The sequence below is a fragment of the Colobus angolensis genome, unplaced genomic scaffold (assembly GCF_000951035.1).
Source record: "Colobus angolensis palliatus isolate OR3802 unplaced genomic scaffold, Cang.pa_1.0 Scaffold222, whole genome shotgun sequence".
Classification (NCBI taxonomy): domain Eukaryota; kingdom Metazoa; phylum Chordata; class Mammalia; order Primates; family Cercopithecidae; genus Colobus; species Colobus angolensis.
This window is the reverse complement of record NW_012115400.1, coordinates 377,028-401,987: the sequence shown is the minus strand read 5'-3', so window position 1 is coordinate 401,987 and position 24,960 is coordinate 377,028. Positions and strand designations below refer to the sequence as shown.

Below are 24,960 nucleotides of genomic sequence, written 5' to 3'. Positions count from 1 at the left end.
CTGTAGTTCCAGCTACTCAGGAGGCGGAGGTATGAGAATCACTGGAACCCGGGAGGGGGAGGTGGCAATGAGCCGAGATCGCACCACTGCACTCCAGCCTGGGTGACAGAGTGAGAGCGAGACTCTGTCTCAAAACAAACGAAAAAGCTCAAAAAAAAAAACAAAACAAAAAAAAACAAAAACACGCCACATGTGGTCAGTGGTCAGGGCACTGGGCGTAGCCACCATAGGCGCTTCAGGTATGGCCCCTGACGGTGGCCTGAGAAAAGCATGGCAGGGCCCTGGCCTCTCCTCACCTGCTTCTCCTTCTCTGTCTTGGCCAGTGTGGTTTCCAGGCCCTCCAGGTCCCGCTTCAGGTCACTCAGCTCCCCCTCCAGCTTGCGCTTGGCAGCACTCAGCGAGGCCGCTGTGCCCTCTTCCTCCTCCAGCCGCTCCTGCATGTCTGAGATCTGGCTCTCCAGATCCATCTTGGTCTTCATCATCTGTGTCAGGCGCTCCTCTGCATCCATCAGGTTCTCTTGCTCCTGTTGGGAGAAAGAGCCCCGGTGGCAGGCAGGGTCCAGGCAAAGACCACACCAAGACGCTGGACAAGCCTTGAGCTGAACAAATGTGTCCTGGGGGTTGGACAAGGGGCCGGGCTATCTCTGAGCTCCTTTTGTGTGTGTGTGTTTTTTTTTTTTTTGAGTCAGGGTTTTGCTTTGTTGTTCAGGCTGGAGTGCAGTGGTGTGATCACAGCTTACTGCAGTCTTGACCTCCTGGGCTCAAGCAATCCTCCCACCTCATCCTTCCAAGTAGCTGAGGCTACAGGTACACACTGCAATGCCCAGCTAAGTTTTTTATTTTTATTTTTGAAACAAGGTCTCGCTCTGTCACCCAGGCTGGGGTGCAGTGGCACAATCATGGCTCATTGCAGTCTCGACCTTCTAGGCTTAAGCAATCCTCCCACTTCAGCCTCCTGAGTAACTGGGACTACAGATGTGCCACCACACCCGGCTAATTTTTAAACTTTTTGTAGAGGTGGGGTTTCACTATGTTGCCCAGGCTGGTCTAGAACTCCTGGGCTCAGGCATTCCTCCTGCCTTGGCCTCCCAGAGTGTTGGGTTTACGGGCATGAACCATTGCACCTGGCTCAGGAGGATTCTTCCATCACTTTGGCCTTGCCCAGCCTCAGCCTCCACAAACAAAACGGGGATATCAGTTCAAGCAACTTCTCAGGGGTCTGAAGAGGATACTGAGAAATGATGTTGGAGGCCTTTGGGGACGGTGGAAGGAACATGCAAGTGCCACACATACTCATGGCTGCAGAGACAGCCATGGCAGAGCAGGGAGGACTGAAGATGGAACTGGGCACCCTCCAGGCCTGGGTTTTCTACTAAGGGGTCTGGGACTTTGATCAAATCTCTAAATGTCTGCCAAACTGAGTTTTTCTACCCTGTATGACGCACGTGAAAATTGAGTGTCTTAACAGGGTGGCGGTGAGAGTCAAATCAGGGAAGGAATAGGAAAAGCTTTGCAAACCAGAAGGACCCCAGCAGTGAATTCACCACGGGACATTTAGTCAGGCATTCTTCAGAAATGACATCATTTATTCTTCCCTGCTGTGTTTCCCTGGATAGGTGAGGAAAAGGAGGCTTGGAGAGGGTAAATTGCCAAGTTCGTAGGGCAGAGCCCAGCCCTGACTCCAGGGGACGCTGTTCTCACCCCATCTCGTGGCCACCATCCCTGAACTTTCCCTGCAGGCAGGTCCTGTAGCTGTGTATGCCCAGCCTGCTGCTGTGTACAAATAAGAGTTTGATGGAGACCAGGCACAAGGGCTCACACCTGTAATCCCAGCACTTTGGGAGGCCGAAATGGGAGTATCACTTGAAGCTGGGAGTTCGAGACCAGCCTGGGCAACAGTGAGACCCTGTCTCTACAAAAAATACAAAAAATTAGCTGGGCGTGGTGGTATAGTCCCAGCTACTCGGGAGGCTGAGGTGGGAGGATCACTTGTGTCCAGGAGATGGAGGCTGCTGTGAGCTGTGATCAAGCCATCTCACTCCAACCTGGGCAACAGAGCAAGACCCTGTCCCTGTCTCTCTCTCTGTCTCTGACACACACACACACACACACACACATGAATTGGATGGAGACCTTTTGGTAGTTGGGTCGATGCTGGAGAATTTCCTGTGGTCTGGAGGGACATGGATTTTCAAAAGAGCTCGCCCTTCGTCCCTTCCAGGGTCCAGGTTGTACTGGGTTCCCCACCCTTCTCCACGGCGACCCCACTTACAGCCTGCAGCTGAATGGTGAGGTCATTCTTCTCCTGGCTGAGCGTGGCTGTCTTCTCCTCCAGTTCTTTGACCTTGTTTACCAGCTCCTGGGTCTCGGCCATGGCTTTCCTGAGCTCCTCCTCCTTGGCCTTCATCTCCTCCTCTTGCCGAGCCACATTCAGGAGCGGCTTGACCTGGGCAATGAGCAACACCAAAGAGTGTTAGGAGAATGGGCTTTGCTGGGGAGTAGACGGAGGGCTGTGGAGTCTGCCTCAGGCGTGACCTCACGGCACCACTGTGGTGGGAAGCAGCTCTTGCTGTAACTCTGGGGTCCCTCTCCACAGATGCCACCAGGCTGAACTTGTGTAAAGCATCTCAAGAGAAGGCCCATCCTCACCTACGACAATTCTTAGGATGCTCTTTAATCCTGAGTGACATGGAGTCAGGTGTCCTCAGCATCTGGGTGCCCCAAGGCTTACATCTGTTCTGCATGTTGTGTAGACACCAGGAGCCCCGGTGAAATCACAGCCTTGGGATCAAATCCTTGCTTCCCTACCGAATCCTCCCACTCTCTGGCGCTCTCAGTTTCTGTCTCTGTCTGTCTCATTTTGCTATCTCTCTCTCACCCACTGTTTCTCTCTCTCTCTGTGTCTCTGTCTTTCTCATGCCATTCCTATCTCTGCCTCTCCTCAGTCTCTCTCTGTTGCTCTGCTCCCTCTGTTTTTCTCTCTCCCTGTCTCTCTTTTTCTGTGTCTCTTTCTCTGTCTCTCTCTCTGCCTGTCTCTCTGTTGTGCCATCTCTCTCTGTTTCTCTCTCTCATTTTCTGTGTCGTTCTCTTTGTTTTTCTCTATGTGTGTGTCTCTCTCTCTCTCTTACTCTTTCTCTCTCTCTGTCTCTCACTTATTTCATCTTCTCTCTAACATGAAGTCCCACCTCTCGACTTGGCCTTGCAGGCCTTCCACAATGTAGCCCCTGCCCTCCTCCTGCACGGTGTCAGCTGACACTTCCCACCCTGGCCGGTGACCCTGCCCCTGTGTCTATAGGGCTGGGCCTTCTTTGCCATTTAGCCGGGAGCATTTGCTCCTACTCTGTACCTGCAGCACCCACAGGGACCTCTCTGTGCACTTGACCCTTCTCACCTGCACTGGAGCACCAGGCTCCATCCAGTCCCACCACCCGTATTCTGCCCTGCATCTGCAAGCCCCTCAAAGACCTCCCTCCCATCCCTTGAGGGTTCCTAAAGCACCTAGCAGAGCTGGTGGGGCAGGTGCCCTGGGAACCACAGAAACATTATACCATAGATACAATAGATACATAGTCAATAAATACATTTCCCAGGAGGGAAAATGACCTAGACAGGGATTTGGGAGGAGGGACAGCCTGCGCCTCTTTTGAAAGATAACAGATAAACCTCGTTCACTGCCAGCCTGGCTGTTGAGAATCTGAAATGTCACGGTGGCAAAGCTGACATGAAAAGGTTGCAGTAACCACCATACCTTGCCGCTGTATAGCACTTTTTATTCAACGGAAACCTACTACAAGTGTTTTTTCATTGACCCAGCCTATCCGGCTTTGTTACATAAGATTAGAACTTAGAATACTAAGAGGAGAGGATTTAAAAAATAATAATAAATAAAAATAAAAAGGCCAGGTGCGATGGTTCATGCCTATAATCCCAGCACTTTGGGAGGCTGAGGCAGGCGGATCACCTGAGGTCAGGAGTTCAAGACCAGCCTGGCCAACATGGTGAACTCCCGTGTCTACTAAATATACAAAAAAATTAGGTGTGGTGGTGGGTGCCTTAATCCCAGCTACTCAGGAGACTGAGGCAGGAGAATCGCTTGAACCCGGGAGGCAGAGGTTGCAGTGAGCCAGATCGTGCCACTTCACTCCAGCCTGAGCAACAGAGCAAGATTTTGTCTCAACAGCAACAACAACTAATTAGAACAGGACCTTGCTCTGTCAGGTCTAATTAGTAACGAGCAGGGGAGTTCACAGCTGTTGCTACCATGTCTTGCTCAGAAGGAACCTTAAAGGCCATTGGCCTGGGTCTTCCCAGAGTCTGATTGTATACCAAGGGATCTGGTGAGATGCATTCAAGCATAGACAGCCTTTGATTTGAGTTGTGACATAGTTACTTTAACAGGTAATTTAAAAAATGAAAAAGAACAAATCCACAATTTTGTGGATAACATTTGCTTAGGATGAGGTTAAAGCAGGTAAGACTGCAAAGTTTCCTTTTAAAATAAAATTTGTGGCTGGGAACAGTGGCTCACACCTGTAATTCCAGGAGGCTGGGGAGTATCACTTGAGATCAGGAGTTCAAGACTGGCTGAGGTAATGTAGCAAGACCCTCTCTCTACAAAAAGTTTAAAAATGAGCTGGGTTGCCGGGCGCGGTGGCTCAAGCCTGTAATCCCAGCACTTTGGGAGGCCGAGACGGGCGGATCACGAGGTCAGGAGATCGAGACCATCCTGGCTAACCCGGTGAAACCCCGTCTCTACTAAAAATACAAAAAAAAAACTAGCCGGGCGAGGTGGCGGGCGCCTGTAGTCCCAGCTACTCGGGAGGCTGAGGCTGGAGAATGGCGTAAACCCAGGAGGCGGAGCTTGCAGTGAGCTGAGATCCGGCCACTGCACTCCAGCCTGGGCAACAGAGCGAGGCCCCGTTTTAAAAAAAAAAAAAAAAAAAATGAGCTGGGTGGGCGCTGTGTACCTGTAATCTCAGCCATTTGGGAGGGCGAGGTGGGAGGATTGCTTGAGGCCAGGAGTTTGAGACCAGCCTGGGCAACATAGCAAGACACTGTCTCTTCAAAAACACAAATTAAAAATTAGCTGGGCATGGTGGCACACACCTATAGTCCCAGCTCTTTGGGAGGCTGAGGTGGAAGGATTGCTTGAGCCCAGGAGTTTGAGGCTGCAGTGAGCTATGATTGCATCACTGTACTCCAGCCTGGGCAACAGAGTGAGACCCTGTCTGAATTTTTTTTTTTTTTCCAAAATAAAAAAGCGAGGCCAGGTGCAGCGACTCACATCTATAATCCCAGCAGCACTTTGGGAGGCCAAAGCAGGTGGATCACCTGAGGTCAGGAGTTTGAGACCGGCCTGACCAACATGGTAAAACCTTGTCTCTACTGAAAATACAAAAATTAGCCAGGAATGGTGGCAGATGCTTATAATCCCAGATACTCAGGAGGCTGAGGCAGGAAAATAACTTGAACCCGGGAGGCGGAGGTTACAGTGAGCCGAGATTGCGCCACCGCACTCCAGCCTGGGTGACAGAGTGAGACTCCATCTCAAAAAAAAAAAAAAAAAAGTGAATTAATGTAAAGAAAGGTGAGTCATGGAACAGGCGGGGAAAGCCAGGCGGCACCTGCAATGCCTGGCCTTTGAGATATGCTCATCTAGATTCCTCTCCAATCCCAGGTCCTCCAGGGCCGGCCTGTGTGTGGATACATTTGGGGAAGCAGAACTTACTATTCCTCCCTTTCCATTTGTGGTGGGTGCTGATTGTTAGCCAGTTCTTTCCCACGGGGAGTGTAAAGAAACTTCCTTGTAAGCTATGGAGGACTCAGGGCCACCCGAGATGACTCAGAGCCTGTCCCCACCCTCTGCGGGTCCTCCTTTCTCCTGAACACAGCTACCTGGTGCCTGACTCCCTCCTCTGGTGCCCAGGGACATGTTCCCTCTTAATGGTGGCCCCGGCACAGGTGTGATTGGACCAACGTGCAGTGCCGTGGCTGGTGGCTTCCTGCCTTGGTTGAGGGTGGCCTGGCTGCTTGGGACTTCTGTGGGTCCTACCAGCTGGCTGACTCACATACCACACTCACTGCTGTTTCAGAAGAACAGGAAATGAGAGGTCAGACCTTATTTCCCGAGGTTCCTCCAGCTCTAAGCCAAGAACTCACTGGAGTTGAAGATGCCTCAACATGCCCAGGGGCAAGGAGTCAATAATTAAGCTCACTTTTTTTGGTGGGAGTGGTATGGCACACTCTATCTTAAGTGGATTTTATTTTGAGGGGTGAGATGGAAGGCAGAAAGACACTTCCTCTCCTCTCCTTTCCTCTCTCCCTTCTTTTCCTCTCTCCCTTCCTTTCCTCTCTCCCTTCCTTTCCTCTCTCTCTTCCTTGCCTCTCTCTCTTCCTCGCCTCTCTCCCTTCCTTTCCTCTCTCCCTTCCTTTCCTCTCTCCCTTCCTTTCCTCTCTCCCTTCCTTTCCTCTCTCCCATCCTTTCCTCTCTCTCTTCCTTTCCTCTCTCTCTTCCTTTCCTCTTTCTCTTCCTTTCCTCTCTCTCTTCCTTTCTTTTCTTTTGAAATGGGGTCTCACTGTGTTGCCCAGGCTGGTCTCAAACTCCTGGCCTCAAGCAATCCTCCTGCCTCAGCCTCCCAAAGGGCTGGGATTACAGGTGTGAGCCACTGTGCCTGGCCCCATGATTTTTCTTAGGGAGGAATTAGTCCCTGTCTGGACAGAGGCTAGATTTTGTCTCTAAGGTGCCCTCATTTTCAAACTGTTCTTGCAGCCTCTCCCGAGAAGCACCTCCGTCCAGGATCGAGCCCTCCCCCAACCCACAGGCAGCAGCAGTCCCCACTGGCCTGGCCCCTCAGCCCTCACCTTGTTATACAGCTTCCACCAGCCCCAGAAACGGAGCTGCAGGAACTTGCGCACATTCCGCTGAACGACTTTCAGGCCCATTCTGTGAAGAGAAGCCAGGGTTGAATGGGTTACAATGAAGGTGTTAGGACCTGGCTTCCCTGGGGAAGGAGCAGGGCCTGGAAATAGAAGCCAGCAGATCTGCTTTGTCCAGACACCAAAGTGCTTTCTCAAGACCCAGCATTGCCCATGTGGTCTGCGGCAGGGAGACTCACGTTGGGGTCAGAGCTTAGCAGCACGATAAAGGAACTGAAGTGAAACCTGATGGAACCAGGTCCCTCCCACATGGCACCAGGCTGAGACAGACCAGTCATTGACTCCTGCATTTTCCCTCCTCCCCTAGATCACCCATTAGTCTCTGAATCCCACGGATCTGCAAAGATGCTGAAATCCACCCATGTCTTGTTCCCTGCAGCTTCATTCAACTGCCATTTATTGAGGACCTCCTGTGCACCAAGGCCCTGGGCTGAATCAGGCCAAGATCCCTCACATCAGCCCCTAACTGGTGTCTCTGCCTTCAGTCCAGGGCTGTAGGTGGCCTGCTGATGGGAACAGAAATTCATTACTAATTCTATGGCCACAAAGAAACAGAGTGAATCACAGGTCATCTGGGATGGACCTAACTTTTTTTTTTTTTTTGAGACAGGGTCTCACTCTATTGCCCAGGCTAGAGGGCAATGGTGCAATTATGGCTTACTAGAACTTTGTACTCCCTGGTTCAAGCGATCCTCTTGCCTCAGCCTCCAAAGTAGCTGGGACTACAGGCATGCACTACCCGCTAACTTTTTTTTTTTTTTTTTGTAGAGATGGGGTCTCCCTATCTACTGTTGCCAAGGCTGGTCTCAAACTCCTGAGCTCAAGTGATCTCCCACCTTGGCTTCTCAAAGTGCTGGGATTACAGGTATGAGCTACCAGACCTGGCCGGACCCGGCCATTTTTAAATTACCAGGTTAGGGAGATGGTTGAACAACATGATTCGAAGGGCAGGTATGTGGAGTGAGAATTGCTGAGTTCTAATCCTGGCTCTGCATGAACCTGTCCCAGTTCCTTAACCTCTCAGACCTCAGTTTCCACATCTGTAAAGTGGGGGTGCTGGCCGTACCATGCCCCTCTCACAGCATCGTTACATGAATCAAGTGAGAGGAAGGCTGTGAAAGTGACTTGAAATTGTAAAGAGAGGGTTTATATTAGTTGTTTCCTGTTAGGGGTTAAGCTGTGTCCTCTGAAAGGATATGTTGAAGTCCTAATCGCCAATACCTAGGAAGGGAACCTTGTTTGGGAATAGGGTTTCAGCAAATGTAAGTAGTTAAGATGAGGTGGTCATACTGGAGTAAGGTGGACCCTAATTCAATGACTGGTGTCCATATAGAAAGAGGGAAGATGGGCTGGGTGCAGTGGTTCATGCCTGTAATCCCAACACTTTGAGAAGCTGAGGCAGGTGGATTGCTTGAGCCCAGGAGTTTGAGATGAGCCTGGGCAACATAGGGAGACCTTGTCTCTACCAAAAAAAAAAAAAAAAATTAGCCAGGTGTGGTACTGTGCACCTGTAGTCCTAGCTACTCAGGAGACTGAGGTGGGAAGATCAAGCCCAAGAGGTTGAGGCTGCAGTGAGCTATGATCACACCACTGTACTCCAGCCTGGGCCACAGAGCAAGACCCCATGCCCCCTCAAAAATAAAATTTAAGGTGATGGATATCCCAGTTATCCTGATTTTGTTATATGACTGTATCAAGTTATCACATAAAACCCAAAATATGCATATCTATTAGGTATCAGTAAAAAAAGTTAAAAAAATTCCTGTCATTTGAAACCACCCAGTGTGTGAACTTGGTTGCAGCAGCTCTGAGACACAGGGTTCTGAGAGACAGGGTTCCTTTTTTCTTTTTTTTTTTTTGAGACGGAGTTTTGTTTCTGTCGCCTAGGCTGGAGTGCAATGGCACGATCGCGGCTCACTTCAACCTCCGCCTCCTGGGTTCAAGCGATTCTCCTGCCTCAACCTCCTGAGTAGCTGGAATTGTAGGCACCCACCACCATGCCCAGCTAATTTTTGTATTTTTTGTAGAGACGGGGTTTCACCATGTTGGCCAGGCTGGTCTCGAACTCCTGACCTCAGGTCATCTGTCTACTTCGGCCTCCCAATGTGCTGGGATTACAGGCATGAGCCACCACACCCGGCCAGCCACACGGGGTTCTTTGTGCCATCAAAGATGTTGGCATCCACCCCTTGCCCACCACGCGGTGTGGCTAGTGGAGCTGGCCCTGAGTATGTGTGGCTCCTCTGGGCCTTCGTGTCGGTGTTTGTGAGTGCTACCTTCGTTCCAGCATCTTCTTGAACTCCACCCTCATGAGGAAGCCCCGGAGGCGACACTGCAGCATCGTCATAATCTTGGCCAGACGCTCGTCCCTCATGTCCTCAAGCCTGGCCAGGATGCCCGCACGGAAGAACACCTGGGGGAAAGACGACACGCCTTTGAAAAAGCCCGGCTGTCACCGATGGCAGCCACTTGGGGGAGCTTTAAATCAAAGAAGGGTTTTTGTTTTTTGTTGCTTGTTTTGTTTTTGTTTTTGAGAAAGGATCTCTCTCTCTCATCCAGGCTGGAGTGCAGTGGTGTCATTACGGATCACTGCAGCCTCGACCTCCCAAGCTTAAGCAATCCTCCCATCTCAGTCTCCCGAGTAGCTGAAACTACAGGCACATGCCACCATGCCTGACTAAATTTATTATTATTATTGTAGAGATATGTTATCCAGGCTGGGCCTCCCAAAGTACTGGGATTACAGGCATGTGCCACCATGTCCAGCTAATTAAAAAAATTTTTTTCTGAGATGAGGTCTGGCTATGTTGCCCAGGCTGGCCTTGAACTCCTGGACTCAAGTGATCTTCCTACCTCAGCCTCCCACAAGGCAGGAATTATAGTCATAAGCCATCATGCCCCGCCTATTGATGTTTTAAAAATCCCCCCAGGCCAGGCATGATGACTCACACCTGTAATCCCAGTGCCTTGGGAGGCCAAGGAGGGTGGATCATGAGATCAGGAGTTTGAGACCAGCCTGGCCAACATGGTGAAACCCCATCTCTATTAAAAATACAAAAAATTAGCCAGGTGTGGTGGCAGGCACCTGTAATCCCAGCTACTCGGGAGGCTGAGGCAGGAGAATCACTTGAACCTGGGAGGCGGAGGTTGCAGTGAGCCAAGACAGTGCCACTGCACTCCAGCCTGGGAAACAGAGTGAGACTCCGTCTCAAAACAAAACAAAACAAAACAAAAACAAACTCCCCAGATGAGTCTAATGTATACCCAAGGTTGAGAACTTTGTTCTAGAGAAACTCCTGCACAGGGCCATGAGCAAGGATGTTCACAGCAGCACTGCAGTACCGTGTGGCAGTGACAATGTCACCTACCAATGAGGATGAAGCTTAGAAACATGGCAAAGCGATAAAAGCACGTCATGGAGGAATGTCACAGAGGGTGTGTCAAGTATGATACTTCCAAGAAGCTCAAAACCAAGCACGACCTGCAGGCATATGTGCTCAAGCTATTTCTGAAAGGTAAGGAAATGAGCCAGGTGGTGTGGCTTATGCCTGTAATCCCAACACTTTGGGAGGCCGAGGTGGGAGGATCGCTTGAGCCCAGGAGTTGGAGAATAGCCTTGGCAACATAGTGAGACCCAATCTATAAAAAATACAAAAATTAGCCAGGTGTGGAGGTGTGCACCCATAGTCCCAGCTACTTGGGAGGCTGAGGTGGGAGAATCGCTTGAGCCCAGCAGTTTGAAGCTGCAGTGAGCTGTGATCGTGTCACTGCACTCCAGCCTGGGCGATAGAGCAAGGCCACGTCTCTTAAGAAAAAAAAAAAAGAATGGTTCATGTCAAAATTCAAGACAGGGTTACTCCTGGGGGTGGGAAGTGGGTGGGGGAGGAAAGACATGTAAGGTTGACATTCTGGGCTTTTCAGTGGGTTCACAGGGTGCTGGTTTTATTATTATGCTTCATAATGTAACACCTTTTTACAGGCTTCAAATAGGACATGATAGAAACTTTTAGAAGGAGAGAAGGTGCCAGGAGACCTGCATTCTGCCCTCAGCCTGCCTTGGATGTGCTGTGTGTCTGACTGTGGTTAAGTCACTGTCCTTTTGGGGGACCTAGGCCTCCTCTCTTGTTGGGGGAGAATACCGCCTACAGGGCCCCTTGGACCTCTGAGCTGCAGGAGCCCAAGATGCCACATGGGGCCAGGGAGGACAGCACCCAGCTGAGCCACTATGGGCAAAAGATGAGGAAGAATGCTCTCTGCCCCCTAAAAGGCCCCCAAGGAGCTAGACATCGCAAGGTAGAGAAATCGGGCTTGATGTCATAAAACGTTTCCTGATATTTCAAAATTAATTGGCGTTGAGGTTTGGTCTTTGAAACAAGCATGTGGCTGGGGGTGGGGCCCACCTGAGCCAACTCCAAACATAGGAACACCATTTGCAGTCAGAACCATCCTGTTCTTTGTTCTGCTCCTACTGCCGGTCTGCCTAGTCCTCAGGGAGCAAAAGTGTCCCCAGCAGCCCTGGGCCTTCCCCTGGAACTGATGTGCCTAATGCAACCCTTGTACAACAGCAGGATGCTGTCTGTTTGGCCAGGTGGCAAATGGGCCAGATTCTGAGCTGTGCCAGATTCTGAGATACCAGCTCCGGCTTCCCTGGCCACATGACTGGCGCCAGTGGGCCTGATGCCGACTAGCTGTGTCCCGCCTCGTTCTGTGAAGTTGGGCATGCCATCTCCACCCCCTCTCCAGGCTTTCTTAAGTTCCCCATCTGTCAAGGGTGGGTGGGGAAAGGAGGGGCCTGCTGGTTTCTAAGATTCTTTCTAGCTCAAGTATTCAACGATCCTGTCTCCAAACCTCGAGTGTCCCCCGCAAGTCAATCTAGCTATTTACAGCACATCTTAATTGTGAAGGAGGCCAAAATAAACAGTTCCGGCAGGTTCTAGGGCAGTGTTACAATTCCACACACACAGTGTTATAAAGCAAGCTCCAGGGAGTGAGGGACTCATTCTGTTCTCTTCACTGTGTGTCCCTAGAGCCTGGAACCGTGCCTGGCACACAGTAGGCACACCATAAGTGTTTGCTGAGTGACCAGATGCATTGGAGGCACAGGCATGCTGGAAGCTTTCATGCCAAGTCTGCGTCATGCTTGAGAACTTGGAGAGAGAAATGATCTGCTCCAGGCAGCACAAAGGTAGGCTTTGAGCCCAACTCTCCTGACTGCAAAGCCAGTGAACCTCCTGTGTCACGGGGTGATCATGTTGGGGTGCAGTCTGTTGGTGGGGGGCAGGTGGGGCGGCTGTGGAAGGACATCTGGCACCACTGGCCTGGCCAGCCTTTACAACCCCACCAGGATGCTGCAGGGCCAGGAAATGGGATAGACCCAGGGCAACTCAGGCTCCATGAGTCAGGAGCAGGAGGCTGCTCTGTCTGAGTCAGTCCCAACTCAGCCGCTGGCTCAGAGCTGGGCTTACAGTGCTTCATTGTCCAGGTTCCGCCCAAGCAAACTTCCCCATGGGTCAGATCCGGGACCTTGATTCTGATTGGCCCTTTTTATTCTTGGAAACTCAGGGCTCAGGCCAGGTGCAGTGGCTTATGCCTGTAATCCCAGCGCTTTGGGAGGCTGAGGCAGGAGGATTGCTTGAGCCCAGGAGTTTGAGACCAGCCTGGGCAACAGAGTGAGACCCCATCTCTATAAATAATTTAAAAAATCAACTGGGTGTGATAGTGTATGCCTTAAGTCCCAGCTACTTGGGAGGCTGAAGTAGGAGGATCACTTGAGCCTGGGAGTTCCAGGTTGTAGTGAGCTATGATTGTGCCACTGCACTCCAGGAAGACCCTGTCTCAAACAAAACAAAGAGTAGGGTTCTAAGAAATATTCTATCATGATTGACTTCCCCTCTGAGCTGAACTGGGTTCTATGCATGTTGCCTCTAATCTCCCCAAATTCTATGAGACTTGCATGATCAACCCTGATTTTTCAGGAAACTGATACTCTCAGCAACTGGCAGACTTGCCCAAAGCAGGCTATTGGTCAGTGACCAGGTGGAATCCATACCCCAAAGCCCACCTTCTTGGGAAAAGGCTGAGGGGGTGTGTAGGGGGAGACCGCCCACCAGACCCTACCTTGGTGTGTCCAATTTTGTATTCGTTCACATCCAGGTCAATGGCTGCAAGAAGAAGCTCCGAGGCCTTTTTGTTGTCCACGAACCCCTGGGGAATCACGTTGGGGTTCAGCACTTGGTACCTGGCAGGACAGAGATGATTGACAGTCATCACTGTGCCCAAGCTGACAGCACATAAAACATGTTCATGCGCTTCTCTGCTGGTCTTTGGGATGGACTTTGGACAGGGACTAGACTTGTTTGACAGATGTCCCAGGGAGGCAGAGAGATGAGATCAATAGGAGGCTTTGGAATAAGGGCTCTAGCTTGGGAGTGGACATTGGTGTGGGTTGGGGGTATAGGGAGAAGCTGTTTCTAGAAATGAAGACACCAAAATCCCTTCCTGATAGAGGTTGAAGTTGAGAAAAGGGCATTGACTCAGATATCAGAAAACAGCCTTTTTAAAAAATTTATTATTTATTTATTTATTTTTTATCCTGACCTGTGAGCAGCCCCCTTTGTGATCTTGGATGCAAAAGTCCCCAATTGGGGACTTCAGAGGGGCTTGGATAAGGTGACCTCTAGTGACCTTTCCTGATCCATCAGTCTGTGGTCTTATGTTCTAGGAAGTTACAGGAGGTAGAAGAAGATCATTTCTAAGGTGGAGGTATTAGTTACCCAGTGTTCCTCCAGAAGCCCTGAGGTAAGAATTCAAGTGCAAGTAGTTTACCTGGAAAGTGGCAGAATGGGGAATGTACAGAAAGCCAATAAAAGGCACGTTATGGAGGCAGTTAGCACAACAAGCAGCCGAAGCTTAATGCTGCTTGGGATCACTGGGAGCCACAGTGCGAGTATTTACACCATGGAAATGGGCAGACACTAGCAATCAGGGCTTATTTTTTTGGATCAGGGAGCCCTTGTTCAACATTTACCAACACACTGCTATCTGAGCACATGTGTGGAAAATGTCTCCGACTTAGCCACCTGAAGGATGAGGGAGCTGAGGTATTTATACACCAGCTCTCCTCAGTCACTGATTGAGGGCTCCTTCCAGGGAGGCATCCAGGACAGCTTGCCAAGGATGGGTAAAGAAGCATCCGGCAGCCAAGAAATGCAAGGGCTGGCAGTTGAAATTTGGGCCAGCATCTATGGCCATACCTCCCTGAACATACCCAATCTCATCTGAAATTTGGGCCAGTGTGTACTAAGGTAGTGACTGACAGTGAGGTGGTATTGACAGAGCACCATTGTGTCTGCTGCAGTGGGATGTGACTTATCAGTTGGTCAACTCCTGGGCGTCTAAGCCTTGCACCGAGGGAGACATCACTCACCTCTGTTTGAACTCCGGGTACTGCAGCCTGTTTGGGAAGCCCTTCCTGCAGATACGGATGCCTTCCAGGACACCATTGCAAGCTAGCTGGTGCATGATCAGGTGGGCATCCACCACACCTGCCAAGGGGGAGGGTGCAAGATGGAGAATCCCTCCTCTGGGATGGGACAGGCCAGTCCTGGCCACTCAAAAAAGCTGAACTGAGCATCTGTGCCATCATCCCCAGGCTTCTCCTGTCACTGTTCTGGAGGCCCCAGGTCCCCCACCATTTGACCAATGCCCAAAAGCTCCCCTGAGTTTGATTTCTAGCTGGTTGGGCACTATTCTGCTTTATAAAGCAGCTAGAATATGATTCTTGGATGACCCATTGTTGAGATTTCTCTCCGAGCCTTGTTTTGCCCCCATCAGCCTTGGTGATGAAAGGTGGACTTAATTTGGAATGAAAACTAACTTCATAGAACCTCAGGACTTCCAACAGGGAGCTGTGACTCCACAACATACCCGATTGCTTAAACTCATTGGGGACAATACAGCGGACAAAATGGGGTGCGGTGCTATGGAGGGTGGTCATCAGCTTGTTCAGCTGCTCCTGGGGTTAGAGGACAGAGAACGAGTGAGTGAAACTTTGCATTGATGTTGCAGGACATCTGCACCCAGGAGAGGTATTTTATTTAGAATTTATTCACTTAAAACTGAATTAAAACTCAGTCACATGTGGTTAGTGGCTACCATATTGGGCAGTGCAGAAGAGAACGGTTCATCATTGCAGAAAGTGCCATTGGGCAGCACTGCTCTCAAGGTCCAATGACTTGCTCAAGGGGCCATGGTTTGCAAGAAGTGGGGCCCCTCCAGATTCAGAGCTGGTTCATTGTAGAATCTCAGTACCAGGAGGAACTGTAGGGTCTATGTGGGCAAAGCCCTGTCCACTGTTAACTTCCCTAATGGATGCTCCCTCCTCCTCTGCTTGGATATCTCCAATGAAGTGGCCTACTCTGCCTTGGGACAGCCTGATTCTTGAAAAGTGTTGACATCTTGCTTTGTGCAACATCTCCTTGTAGACTGCACTTTGGAAGGTCATGCCCAAACTTCATGGAAGTTGTAGCCAGCCCAAGACCTGCCAGCCATCTCTAGGACACAAGATCTTGGGCATTGCTATCTCGCGTGATCACACTGCACAAATCCCTTTACTCTCCAGGTTTAAATCCAAAAATGATATAGTTGGACTGGGCCTTCTGTAAAGCTGTCTTCTGCCCAATGGTCCATTGATTCTGTGGCCTCTTCAGAAGGAAACAGACCCCTCCAGGTAAAGAGGTGATCATAGACAGAGAAATGAAATCAGGCTGCCCCAGGTGATGAAGCAGCAGCCAGACCACCCAAGATTGAAAGGGAGGGTTGGGGTCACCCCTGCTTACCCTGTAGAAGTTGGAGACTGTCATGAAGGAGGAGCCTCTCTTCTGCTTCTTGCTTCCGGCTGAGGAAGGGACAAGCACGTTTCACGTCAGTACCCAGTGTGGAGAAAGGCAGCCTCATTAAACACACTGCACCAAAGCACACCCATTCTTTGGATTCAAAAAGGCTTATCTTGGGGCTGGATAAGGGGGACTCTTACATGAGGAAAATGAGATCTACCAGGGAGTGGTCAAATGGGCTGGCTACAGCGTAATTGTCAAAAGAGCTGCTGTGCTCCTTGGGAGGGTGCAGCCTTTTGTGATTTCTGGTGCAAGGTGACAAACAGCTCCCATTGCCTGGGGAGGAAGAAGCACCCATAGACCCCGGGAGAAGGTACACTTTGGTGGTGAGAGCAGGGAGACTGGTGTTTCTGGCCCCACTAATTGGCAAACCTATGGGGCAGCATCCACCAGGGCATTCCTCTATGAGCTCCATGACCTCTATTGGACGAGAGGCAGGGCTGAGCTTGGCATTTGCTTCTGACAAGAGACAGGGAAACAGGAAAGAAACACAGAACATCTGGGTGTCAACTTTTCCAAAGCAGTATCCATCCACCTAGAGGTGAGATGTGCCCAGCAATCAAGTCAGTCATTGGAAGCTCCCAGGTTACCTCTACATGCCTCTTTTGCAGTATCATCCATGGCCTATCTCAGCCACTTTTCATTCATTCATTCACTGGTTCACTCTCTCACTCATTCCACAAGAGTTGAATCAAAGAGTTTTGGTTCCTTCTTTCCATTTTGGCCACAAAATGGCATCAGCACAGGGAGACTGGACACAACAAGGGGTCAGCCCTACCTGCAGCCTCCTCTTCTTTGAAGAGAAGGGCCAGGATTGCCACACTTGATTTCTGGAACAAGCCCACCACTGTTTCATTCAGGGGGTCTTTGTTCTTCTCCAGCCAGCCTGTGATGTTATATCCCACCTGAAGAGGGCAAACACCAGGGCGTAACTTTGAGGTCCAGCCTCCCCCTTTCAGGTGCCACAGCTAGAGCCCCTCCTACAGCTCTCTCCCATACTCAGCTCTCAGGACCAAATTTCACTCCCATGTCCTGGGGCTCCAGTTCTTGTCCTGATAACTTGCCTTGTGTCCTGGGATGCCCCTGAAGCCCCATCTGAGTTGGAGGCTCCATCATCTGCCTTCTTGGGTGTTTGCAGTTTGCCCATCTAGGATACCCCAACTCTGAGCTTTGCACATAAACCAGACTCCCCTGCTACTCTCTCCTGGACTGTGTGATCTTCTCTTGCACAGCTTACTCTGCCGGCCACACTGGCCCTCCCTGACCCTTGGGTCTTTTTCTGCGCAGTGGTTTGCTGTCAGTGACTGACCGTGGCTGTAGAATCATGAGCTACATGAAGAAATCTCTTCGCTGGGAAGCATGCAGCCCGTCTTGAAACACTGTAGGGTCTCTTCTTGCTAGGGGAGCATGCACACTCTCTTACACCACTGTAGGGTCATTGGCTGGTGGAAAGGGGGCTCCATCCATCCAGCACTGGGCACTGCATATATCCAGATAATTGGACATCCACTAATTTCTGCTTCCCATCTTGCCACATGGTCCCCATTGGAAGGGTAAGGAGGAAGGTGTCTTTCAGGTCCTTCCATTGAGCACAGAGAAGTGAGGTAAGTAGAGGAGATGCCAGAACTTCTGGGCTTGCCATCTCCTGTGCAGCACAAAGACATTTGTCATCTCTGTGCCTTATTTTAGGGCCTTCTTGGAAATGCACAGGTCCCACTTGACTTTGAATGTTCCATTGCTATAAATAAGGAACTCTTCTCAGTTCAGTGTGGGAAGAGGGGATGGAGAGCTGCAATTTGGTCCCAAGCCTACTGTTTGCTCCAAGTATCGGCCAAATCCATTTTACAAGCAATTGGCATTACGGTTATGGTTGATGGTATCATAAAACCTTGGCCCTGATGCCCAATGCCATCATGACTTTCCTGACAGCTCCGTCTTAAGGCTGCTGTTTCGTGGCAGTCAAGCCCATGGAGGCTCAGCAACCTCTGTGGGTAACAGGAACATTGGCACTTACAGCGATAATAAAATCCCAAGGAAACCAAACGCATTCTCATAAGCTGGCAGGACGAATGTCACCTCCCCTATTAATTATGCAAATGCAACCTGAGTCCTGGCTGCACTTAATTTCCCCACTTTCCAAGGACTAAGTTTGTCACGAGTGAAAAAACCACTCTATAAATGTCACCTTGTTGGTTTGGTGTCTACGAGCTGTCAGAGAGCCAAGTTATCAGTTGGGAGTAATTAATGGGCTTGTGGAATTTTTTGTTGTTTATTCTTTTTTGTTCTTTTTGCAAGTGTTATCATTTCTGGCCAAGACTGAACTTCAAACCAAGGGCCCGGACAAGTCTGATGGGCCTGGGCAAGGTGTGGCCTGGACATGTCTGATAGCTGCTCCCTAATGGATATCTCCTTTAGAGAAGTGATGAGGAGGTGTGAGTGGCGCTCATTTCAATTGGCTGATTACCCTGTTATACCATGGTTGTGCTAGTGGAAGCGGGACATCTCTGGAGAGGTATGTCAGCATGTACCTACAGTTGTGGCAGCCAGCTGGGACCCAAAACACAGAGGGACCCTGAGGCCAGTACTCACGGTGCCTGCGTAGTGAACGAGCTCGAAGTGGGCCTCGGTCCCCTTGCCCTTGCCCCCCTTGGGCTTCAGGAAGTTGCTGGACTTGCCCAGGTGATTGTCATACAGGGCTGCCTTGAACGTGGCATCGGTGGCTTTGGGGAAGACACACTGTTCCTCCAAGATGGAGAAGATGCCCATGGGCTGGGAGGGAAGGGAACAGAGTGATGTTAGAGGAGGTTGCAGGTCCCAAAAGAGGCCAAAGTGGCACTGAGCCCAGGACCAGTGTAGAGATGCATCAGACACCCACGTGGCCATCCAGGAAGCAGGACTCTGTGCAGTGACATCTGGGAACAGTGCCTGGTGACATCTGGGAACAGTGCCTGGTGCTCTGTGGCCTTGTCATCAAACACCATGGCCATTAAGACTTGAAAGAGGCTGAATTCATCGAGTCCAACAGAAGGGAAGACTGAGATCTGAAGGGACCAGATAGCTTCCCAAATGCGAATCCCACTAAACAGTGGCCCCTGGCAAGCTTGGCCTTCTGAAAAATGGGGAAGTCAATGCCACCTGTGCTCTTTGCTTTTGTTTTTTTATTTATTTATTTTGAGACAGCATCTCGCTCTGTCGCCCAGGCTGGAGTGCAGTGGCACGAGCTCGGCTCACTGCACCCTCCGCCTCCAGGTTCAAGTGATTCTCCTGCCTCAGCCTCCCAAGTAGCTAGGATTACAGGCGCCCGCCACCACACCCAGCTAATTTTTGTATTAGAGATGAGGTTTTACCATGTTGGCCAGGCTGGTCTCAAAACTCCTGACCTCAGGTGATCCACCTGCCTTGGCCTCCCAAAGTGCTGGGATTACAGGCATGAGCCGCCATGCCTGGCCACAACACACATTCTTGAAGGGGACTATTTGCTGAGACCTTCCATGTGGATGTGGTTATAGGCGAAACTATTGTATTGCCTGGGTCAGAGCCTGACTCTGCCACTCACAGGTTGTGGGACCTTGGACAAGCGAGTTCCCTTCTCTGTGCCTCAATGTTCCCGTCTGTGAAATGGGTGTAATGAAAGTATCCCCTCCCCCACATACAGTAGGTTGTGATGATCCAATGAATGGTGGCATACAATAGCCCAATGAACAGTAGTCATTGCAGTCACTTCAGTACCCATTTTGCAGATGGGGAGCTAGAGGTCATACCAAGGAAGGTCATCAGTGGTGTCACTGACTTCCCTGAAGCCAAGTGCCACCTCCCTGCATGCACCAGTGACATCCCTTGGCCCTGGCCTCTCTCCAAGCCCCTCCTTTGAGAAGCAAGTCACCTTTTCCAGGAGGTCGATGCAGGCCTGCAGGTCGAGGCCAAAGTCGATGAAGACCCACTCGATGCCTTCCCTCTTGTACTCCTCCTGCTCCAGCACGAACATGTGGTGGTTGAAGAACTGCTGCAGCTTCTCGTTGGTGAAGTTGATGCACAGCTGCTCAAAGCTGTTGAACTGTGGTGGCAGGAGGGCAGAAAGAGGGGTGTCAGCACAGGCACAGAGAGAGCCTCTCCTAGGATTGAATGAAGCGACCACAAGCAACAGAAAACTTTGCAGAGGGCCCACTAGTGTCAGGCACTGCTCTAAGTGCCTAACAATGGCCATTCAGCACCCTATGAGAAGCAGCTCTCTGTTCCCTCCTCTACAGAGGCACAAAGTGGTTTAACACATGCCTCCGGCCACACAGTATGATATTCAGACCCCAAATCCAGGCAACCAGACTTCAGCCCTGGATGGTAGACAGGTAGATGGTAAAACCCTGTCTCTACTAAAAATACAAAATTAGCTGAGCATGGTTGCACACGCCTTTAATCCCAACTACTCAGAAGGCTGAGGCAGGAGAATCACTTGCACCCAGGAGGTGGAGGTTGCAGTGGGCTGAGATGGCTCCATTGTACTCTAGCCTGGGCAAAAAGTGTGAAGCTCTGTCTCAAAAACAAAACAAAACAAAACAAAACAAAAAACACAAATAAAAATAAAAGAGATGAGGTCTCACCCTGTTGCCCAGGCTGGTCTCAAACTCCTGGGCTCAAGTGATCCTCCCACCTCTGCCTCCCAAAGTGCTGGGATTACAGACATGAGCCACTGCCTGTGGCCCCAGCCTGAATAGAAATCACTGAAGAAAGAACCATTTTCTTTCCAAGGATGGAAATCACTCGAAATGCTCTATGGATCTGAACCCTGTATGCCTGAGGGCAGTTTGTCGTTTTCTCTGTAGTTTTTCTCCTCCTCATCCGTAAGATGAAGGAGTTTAAGGGGTGATATGGTTTGGCTGTATGTCCCCACCCAAATCTCATCTCGAATTGTAATCCCCACATTGGATCATAGGGTCAGATTTCCCTCATGCTGTTCTCGTGATAGCAAGGGAGTTCTCATGAGATCGGATGGTTTAAAAGTATTTGGCACCTCCTGACTTGCTCTCTCTCTCCTGCCACCATGTAAGAGGTGTCTGCTTCCGCTTTGCCTTTCACCATGATTGTAAGTTTCCTGAGGCCTCCGCAGCCATGCAGAACTGTGAGTCAATTAAGCCTCTTTTCTTTATAAATTACCCAGTCTCAGGTAGTTCTTTATAGCAGTTTGAAAATGGACTAATAAAAGGGGTTTACAAGCTTTTCTTTTTAAAGTGGTGAGCTGATAAATCAGCTCTTCTTAAAAACCAAACCCCTGATTTATAGTGTTTGCCAATTTCCATGGTGTAAATATTCAAGCCATGGCTAATTTCAAGCTAGCAACATGACGTCAGCTGGCTCACAAAATTCCTGAAAATAACACAGTCTTGTTAGCCAGTACAGGCTGGCTTCAGCACACTACTCATCCCATCCTTAAAGTTCACGCCATTCTTTATGACTTGGCACCATACAAATGAAGCTGGAAATTTCTGGAGTCCAAAAGTCAGAGATCCAGTGGCAAACCGAGATTGGTCTGTCCCAGGTCCAAGGTGAGAAACAAGAGAACTTTATAACTGATATAAGCAAAAAAGTTGGCCGGGCGCAGTGGCTCAAGCCTGTAATCCCAACACTTTGGGAGGCCGAGACGGGCGGATCATGAGGTCAGGAGATCAAGACCATCCTGGCTAACACGGTGAAACCCTGTCTCTACTAAAAAAAAGTACAAAAAAACTAGCCCGGCAAGGTGGTGGGCGCCTGTAGTCCCAGCTACTCGGGAGGCTGAGGCAGGAGAATGGTAAACCCGGGAGGCGGAGCTTGCAGTGAGCTGAGATCCGGCCACTGCACTCCAGCCTGGGCGGCAGAGCAAGACTCTGTCTCAAAAAAAAAACAAAAAAAAAGTAGCTTATATAAGGAGGACAGCCACCCCAAAGCAAAAACCGAATGCAAGGCCAGGCCCACCTCAAAGATCTCAAAGCCAGCGATGTCCAGCACTCCAATGAAGAACTGCCTCTGCATCTTGGTGTCCAAGGTCTTGTTAATCCTGGCCACCAGCCACTTGAACATCTTGTCGTAGACAGCCTTGCCCAGAGCCCCGATGGAGTTTTGGCACTGTTCCATGTTCTGACCTTTTTGCACAAACTCATTGCCGACTTTGACCCGGGGCCTGGTGATACCTTTCTGCAGTTCACCGGAGTTGAGACCCATGAGATGGGCGACTTTGTCAGCCACTGAGTAGAGATGGAAAAATCAGGTGAGTGCAAGGAAGATGTTGCTGTGTCCAGAAGAAACCTGGCAACATCTGCTGTGGCTCAGGGATGGGGTGAAAGGCAGGGTGGAGGAGATCCCATTTTGCCAATGAGAAAACAAAGACGTGGTAGTTTCTACACTTGCTCAAGGTCAGGTGGCAGCTGGGCAAGGTGGCTTAGGCCTGTGATTCCAGCACTTTGGGTGGTTAAGGTAGGAGGATCACTTGAGGCCAGGAGTTTGAGAACAGCCTGGGCAACATAGCAAGACCCCGTTTCTAAAAAAAAAAAAAAAATCAGCCAGCAGCCAGGTGTGGTGGCGTGCACCTGTAGTCCCAGCTACTGAGGAGGTTGAGGCAGGAGGATCATTTGAGCCTAAAAGGTTGAGACTGCAGTGAGCCACAATTGCGTGACTGCACCATTGCACTCCCACCTAGGCAACAAACCGAGACCCTGTCTCAAAAAATAAATACAAATTAAAACAACAACGACAGCACAAAACCAAAATCATGTCTTGATTCTCAATTGTGCCTTTCTGAAAATATCAGTGTCTGAACATGCATGGTTTGCAGCCACATAGAGCTGGCATATCCCCGAAATGGTCACAAAGCCCTGGAAAGCAGGGAACTCCCCACACTGGCCACCTTGTCTCTGCGCAACCCCAGCCCCAGCACCCACCCTCAGTGGTGTCCACTTCAGCTTGCTCCTCTCTGGGCTTCTGCTTGAACTTCATGTTCCCAAAGTGCATGATACCTCCTGTCAGCTTATACACGGCCATCTTCTCCTCGGCGCTGAAGCCCAGCACATCAAAGGCTTCCTGCAAAGCAACAGGGAGATGAAGTCACGTGACCCCTGGCCTCTCATTCTACATAGTGGAGGCCATAGGACTGCCACCGTGGGGCCACGCCAAAGGGCCACTGTGGCAGGGCTTGGAAGCTGGAATTGGACATCCCCTGAACAGGGAGAGTTCTGTTTTCCTCCAAGGGGCCCAGATCAGATGTTCTGCAATATAGTCATTTTATTTATTTACAATAACCTCTCTGGCTTCTGTTTCATCATCTGCAAGATGGTGATGATAAGGATAGATCAGAATGATGTGACAACGTTTAGTCCAGTGCTTGGCACATAGTAAGTGTTCAAGAAAAGGAGGTGTTATTATTGTTATTTTATTTTATTTTTTGAGCTTGGGTCTTACCTTTTTGCCCAGAGTAGAGTACAGTGGCACGATCATGGCTCACTGCAGCCTAGAACTCCTGGGCTCAAGTGATCCTCCCACTTTAGCCTCCCGAGTACCTGGGATAACAGGCGCGTGCCACCACACCTGGCTAATTTTATTTATTTATTTATAGATGGAGTCTTCCCTCTGTCGCCCAGGCTGGAGTGCAGTGGCACAATCTCTGCTCCCTGCAACTTCCACCTCCTGGGTTCAAGTGATTCTCCTTCCTCAGCCTCCCGAGTGGCTGAGATTACAGGCATGCGCCACCACGCCTGGCTAATTTTTTGAACTTTTAGTACAGACGGGGTTTCACCATGTTGGTCAGGCTGGTCTTGAACTCTTGACCTCAAGTGATCCCCCTGTCTTGGCCTCCCAAAGTGCTGGGATTACAGCTGTGAGTCACCATGCCTGGCCAGTTATTTTATTTTATTTTTTTGAGATAGAGTCTTACTTTGTTGCCCAGGCTAGAGTGTGGTGGCATGATCATGGCTTATTGCAGCCTAGAACTCCTGGGCTCAAGCGATCCTCCCACTTTAGCCTCCTGAGTAGCTGATTATCATAACAGTGTGTGCCACCACACCCAGCTAATTTTTAAATGTTTTTTTTTGCAGAGACGGGATCTTACTGTGTTGCCTAGGCTGGTCTCAAACTCCTGGACTCAAGCAATCCTTCTGCCTCAGCCTTCCAAAGCACTGGGATTAAAGGTGTAAGCCACCGTGCCTGGCACTATTATTATTGTTAAGGCTTCATGCCAGGTATTAGGTGAGGGGAAGGCAAAGATAAATCAGGAATCGATTCTGTTGTCCAAGAGGAGAGAGAACCTAGTACACAAATAATCCTAACAGGAGTCATGGGTGCTTAGTGTCGTAAGAGGAGCCAGAGAGTATGGTGGGGACCGGGAGAATGACAGAGTCACTTCTAGCTGGGCTGGGGAGGAGGAAAAGTTGCATGGGGTTGATGGCCCCTGAAGGCCCCACGGAATTCTAGTTCGACTCTGCAAAGAGAAACTCAGCTTGCTAAAATGGGCTTGGAATAAAACGCTGACTGCAACCCCAGAAATCTCCAGGGAAGATCTGGGCAGCTGTCTGGCAACTCTAAGTGGGCTCGTGTCCCCACCGCCACCCCGATCTAGTGGCCATGCACGCGGAGTCCCAAGCCTTCTCCCCATCCTGTTCCAGCTCTGCCTGCCCACTCACATCTGTGATCTGCAGCTCCTCCTTGTCGTCCATGTTGTCCACCATGGTGACGCCTTGGCTCACCCAGTGGTATTCCTTAGGGTTGGGGACCAGCAGCAAACTCTCTGCCAAGGGCAGCAAAGCAGGTTAACCAATGGCGGACCTGCGGTTTTCTTCTCTGCCATCTCTAACCTCTCCTCCCTTCCTCCCTCCCTCCTTCTGTCCCTTCTTCCTTTCCTTCCTCTTTCTCTCTCTCTCTTTCTCTCTTTCTTTCAACAGGGTCTGGCTCTGTCACCCAGGCTGGAGTGCAGTGACACTATCATAGCTCACTGCAGCCTTGAACTCCTGGGCTTAAGTGACCTGCCTGCCTCAGCCTCCTGAGTAGCTGAGACCACAGGTACCACCACACCTGGCTAGTTATTTATTTATTTATTTATTTTTTGAGACGGAGTCTCGCTCTGTCGCCCGGGCTGGAGTGCAGTGGCCGGATCTCAGCTCACTGCAAGCTC

General features: G+C 50.3%; 1 protein-coding gene across 1 annotated transcript in view; it reads right to left on the bottom strand.

Moving 5' to 3' along the window:
- The window catches only part of LOC105513114 (myosin-4-like), a 70,635-nt gene that overhangs the window by 28,167 nt on the left and 17,508 nt on the right, over positions 1–24,960 (bottom strand). Inside the window, exons 9-22 of the mRNA XM_011943949.1 lie at positions 24,469–24,576; positions 22,739–22,873; positions 21,777–22,045; positions 19,714–19,884; positions 18,420–18,599; positions 16,609–16,735; positions 15,774–15,832; positions 14,863–14,950; positions 14,363–14,480; positions 13,054–13,174; positions 9,213–9,349; positions 6,862–6,943; positions 2,273–2,446; positions 297–524 (exon numbers count right to left, since the gene is read on the bottom strand). Coding sequence (XP_011799339.1) covers positions 297–524; positions 2,273–2,446; positions 6,862–6,943; positions 9,213–9,349; positions 13,054–13,174; positions 14,363–14,480; positions 14,863–14,950; positions 15,774–15,832; positions 16,609–16,735; positions 18,420–18,599; positions 19,714–19,884; positions 21,777–22,045; positions 22,739–22,873; positions 24,469–24,576 — 1,997 coding nt within the window. The remainder of the gene's footprint in view (positions 1–296; positions 525–2,272; positions 2,447–6,861; positions 6,944–9,212; positions 9,350–13,053; positions 13,175–14,362; positions 14,481–14,862; positions 14,951–15,773; positions 15,833–16,608; positions 16,736–18,419; positions 18,600–19,713; positions 19,885–21,776; positions 22,046–22,738; positions 22,874–24,468; positions 24,577–24,960) is intronic.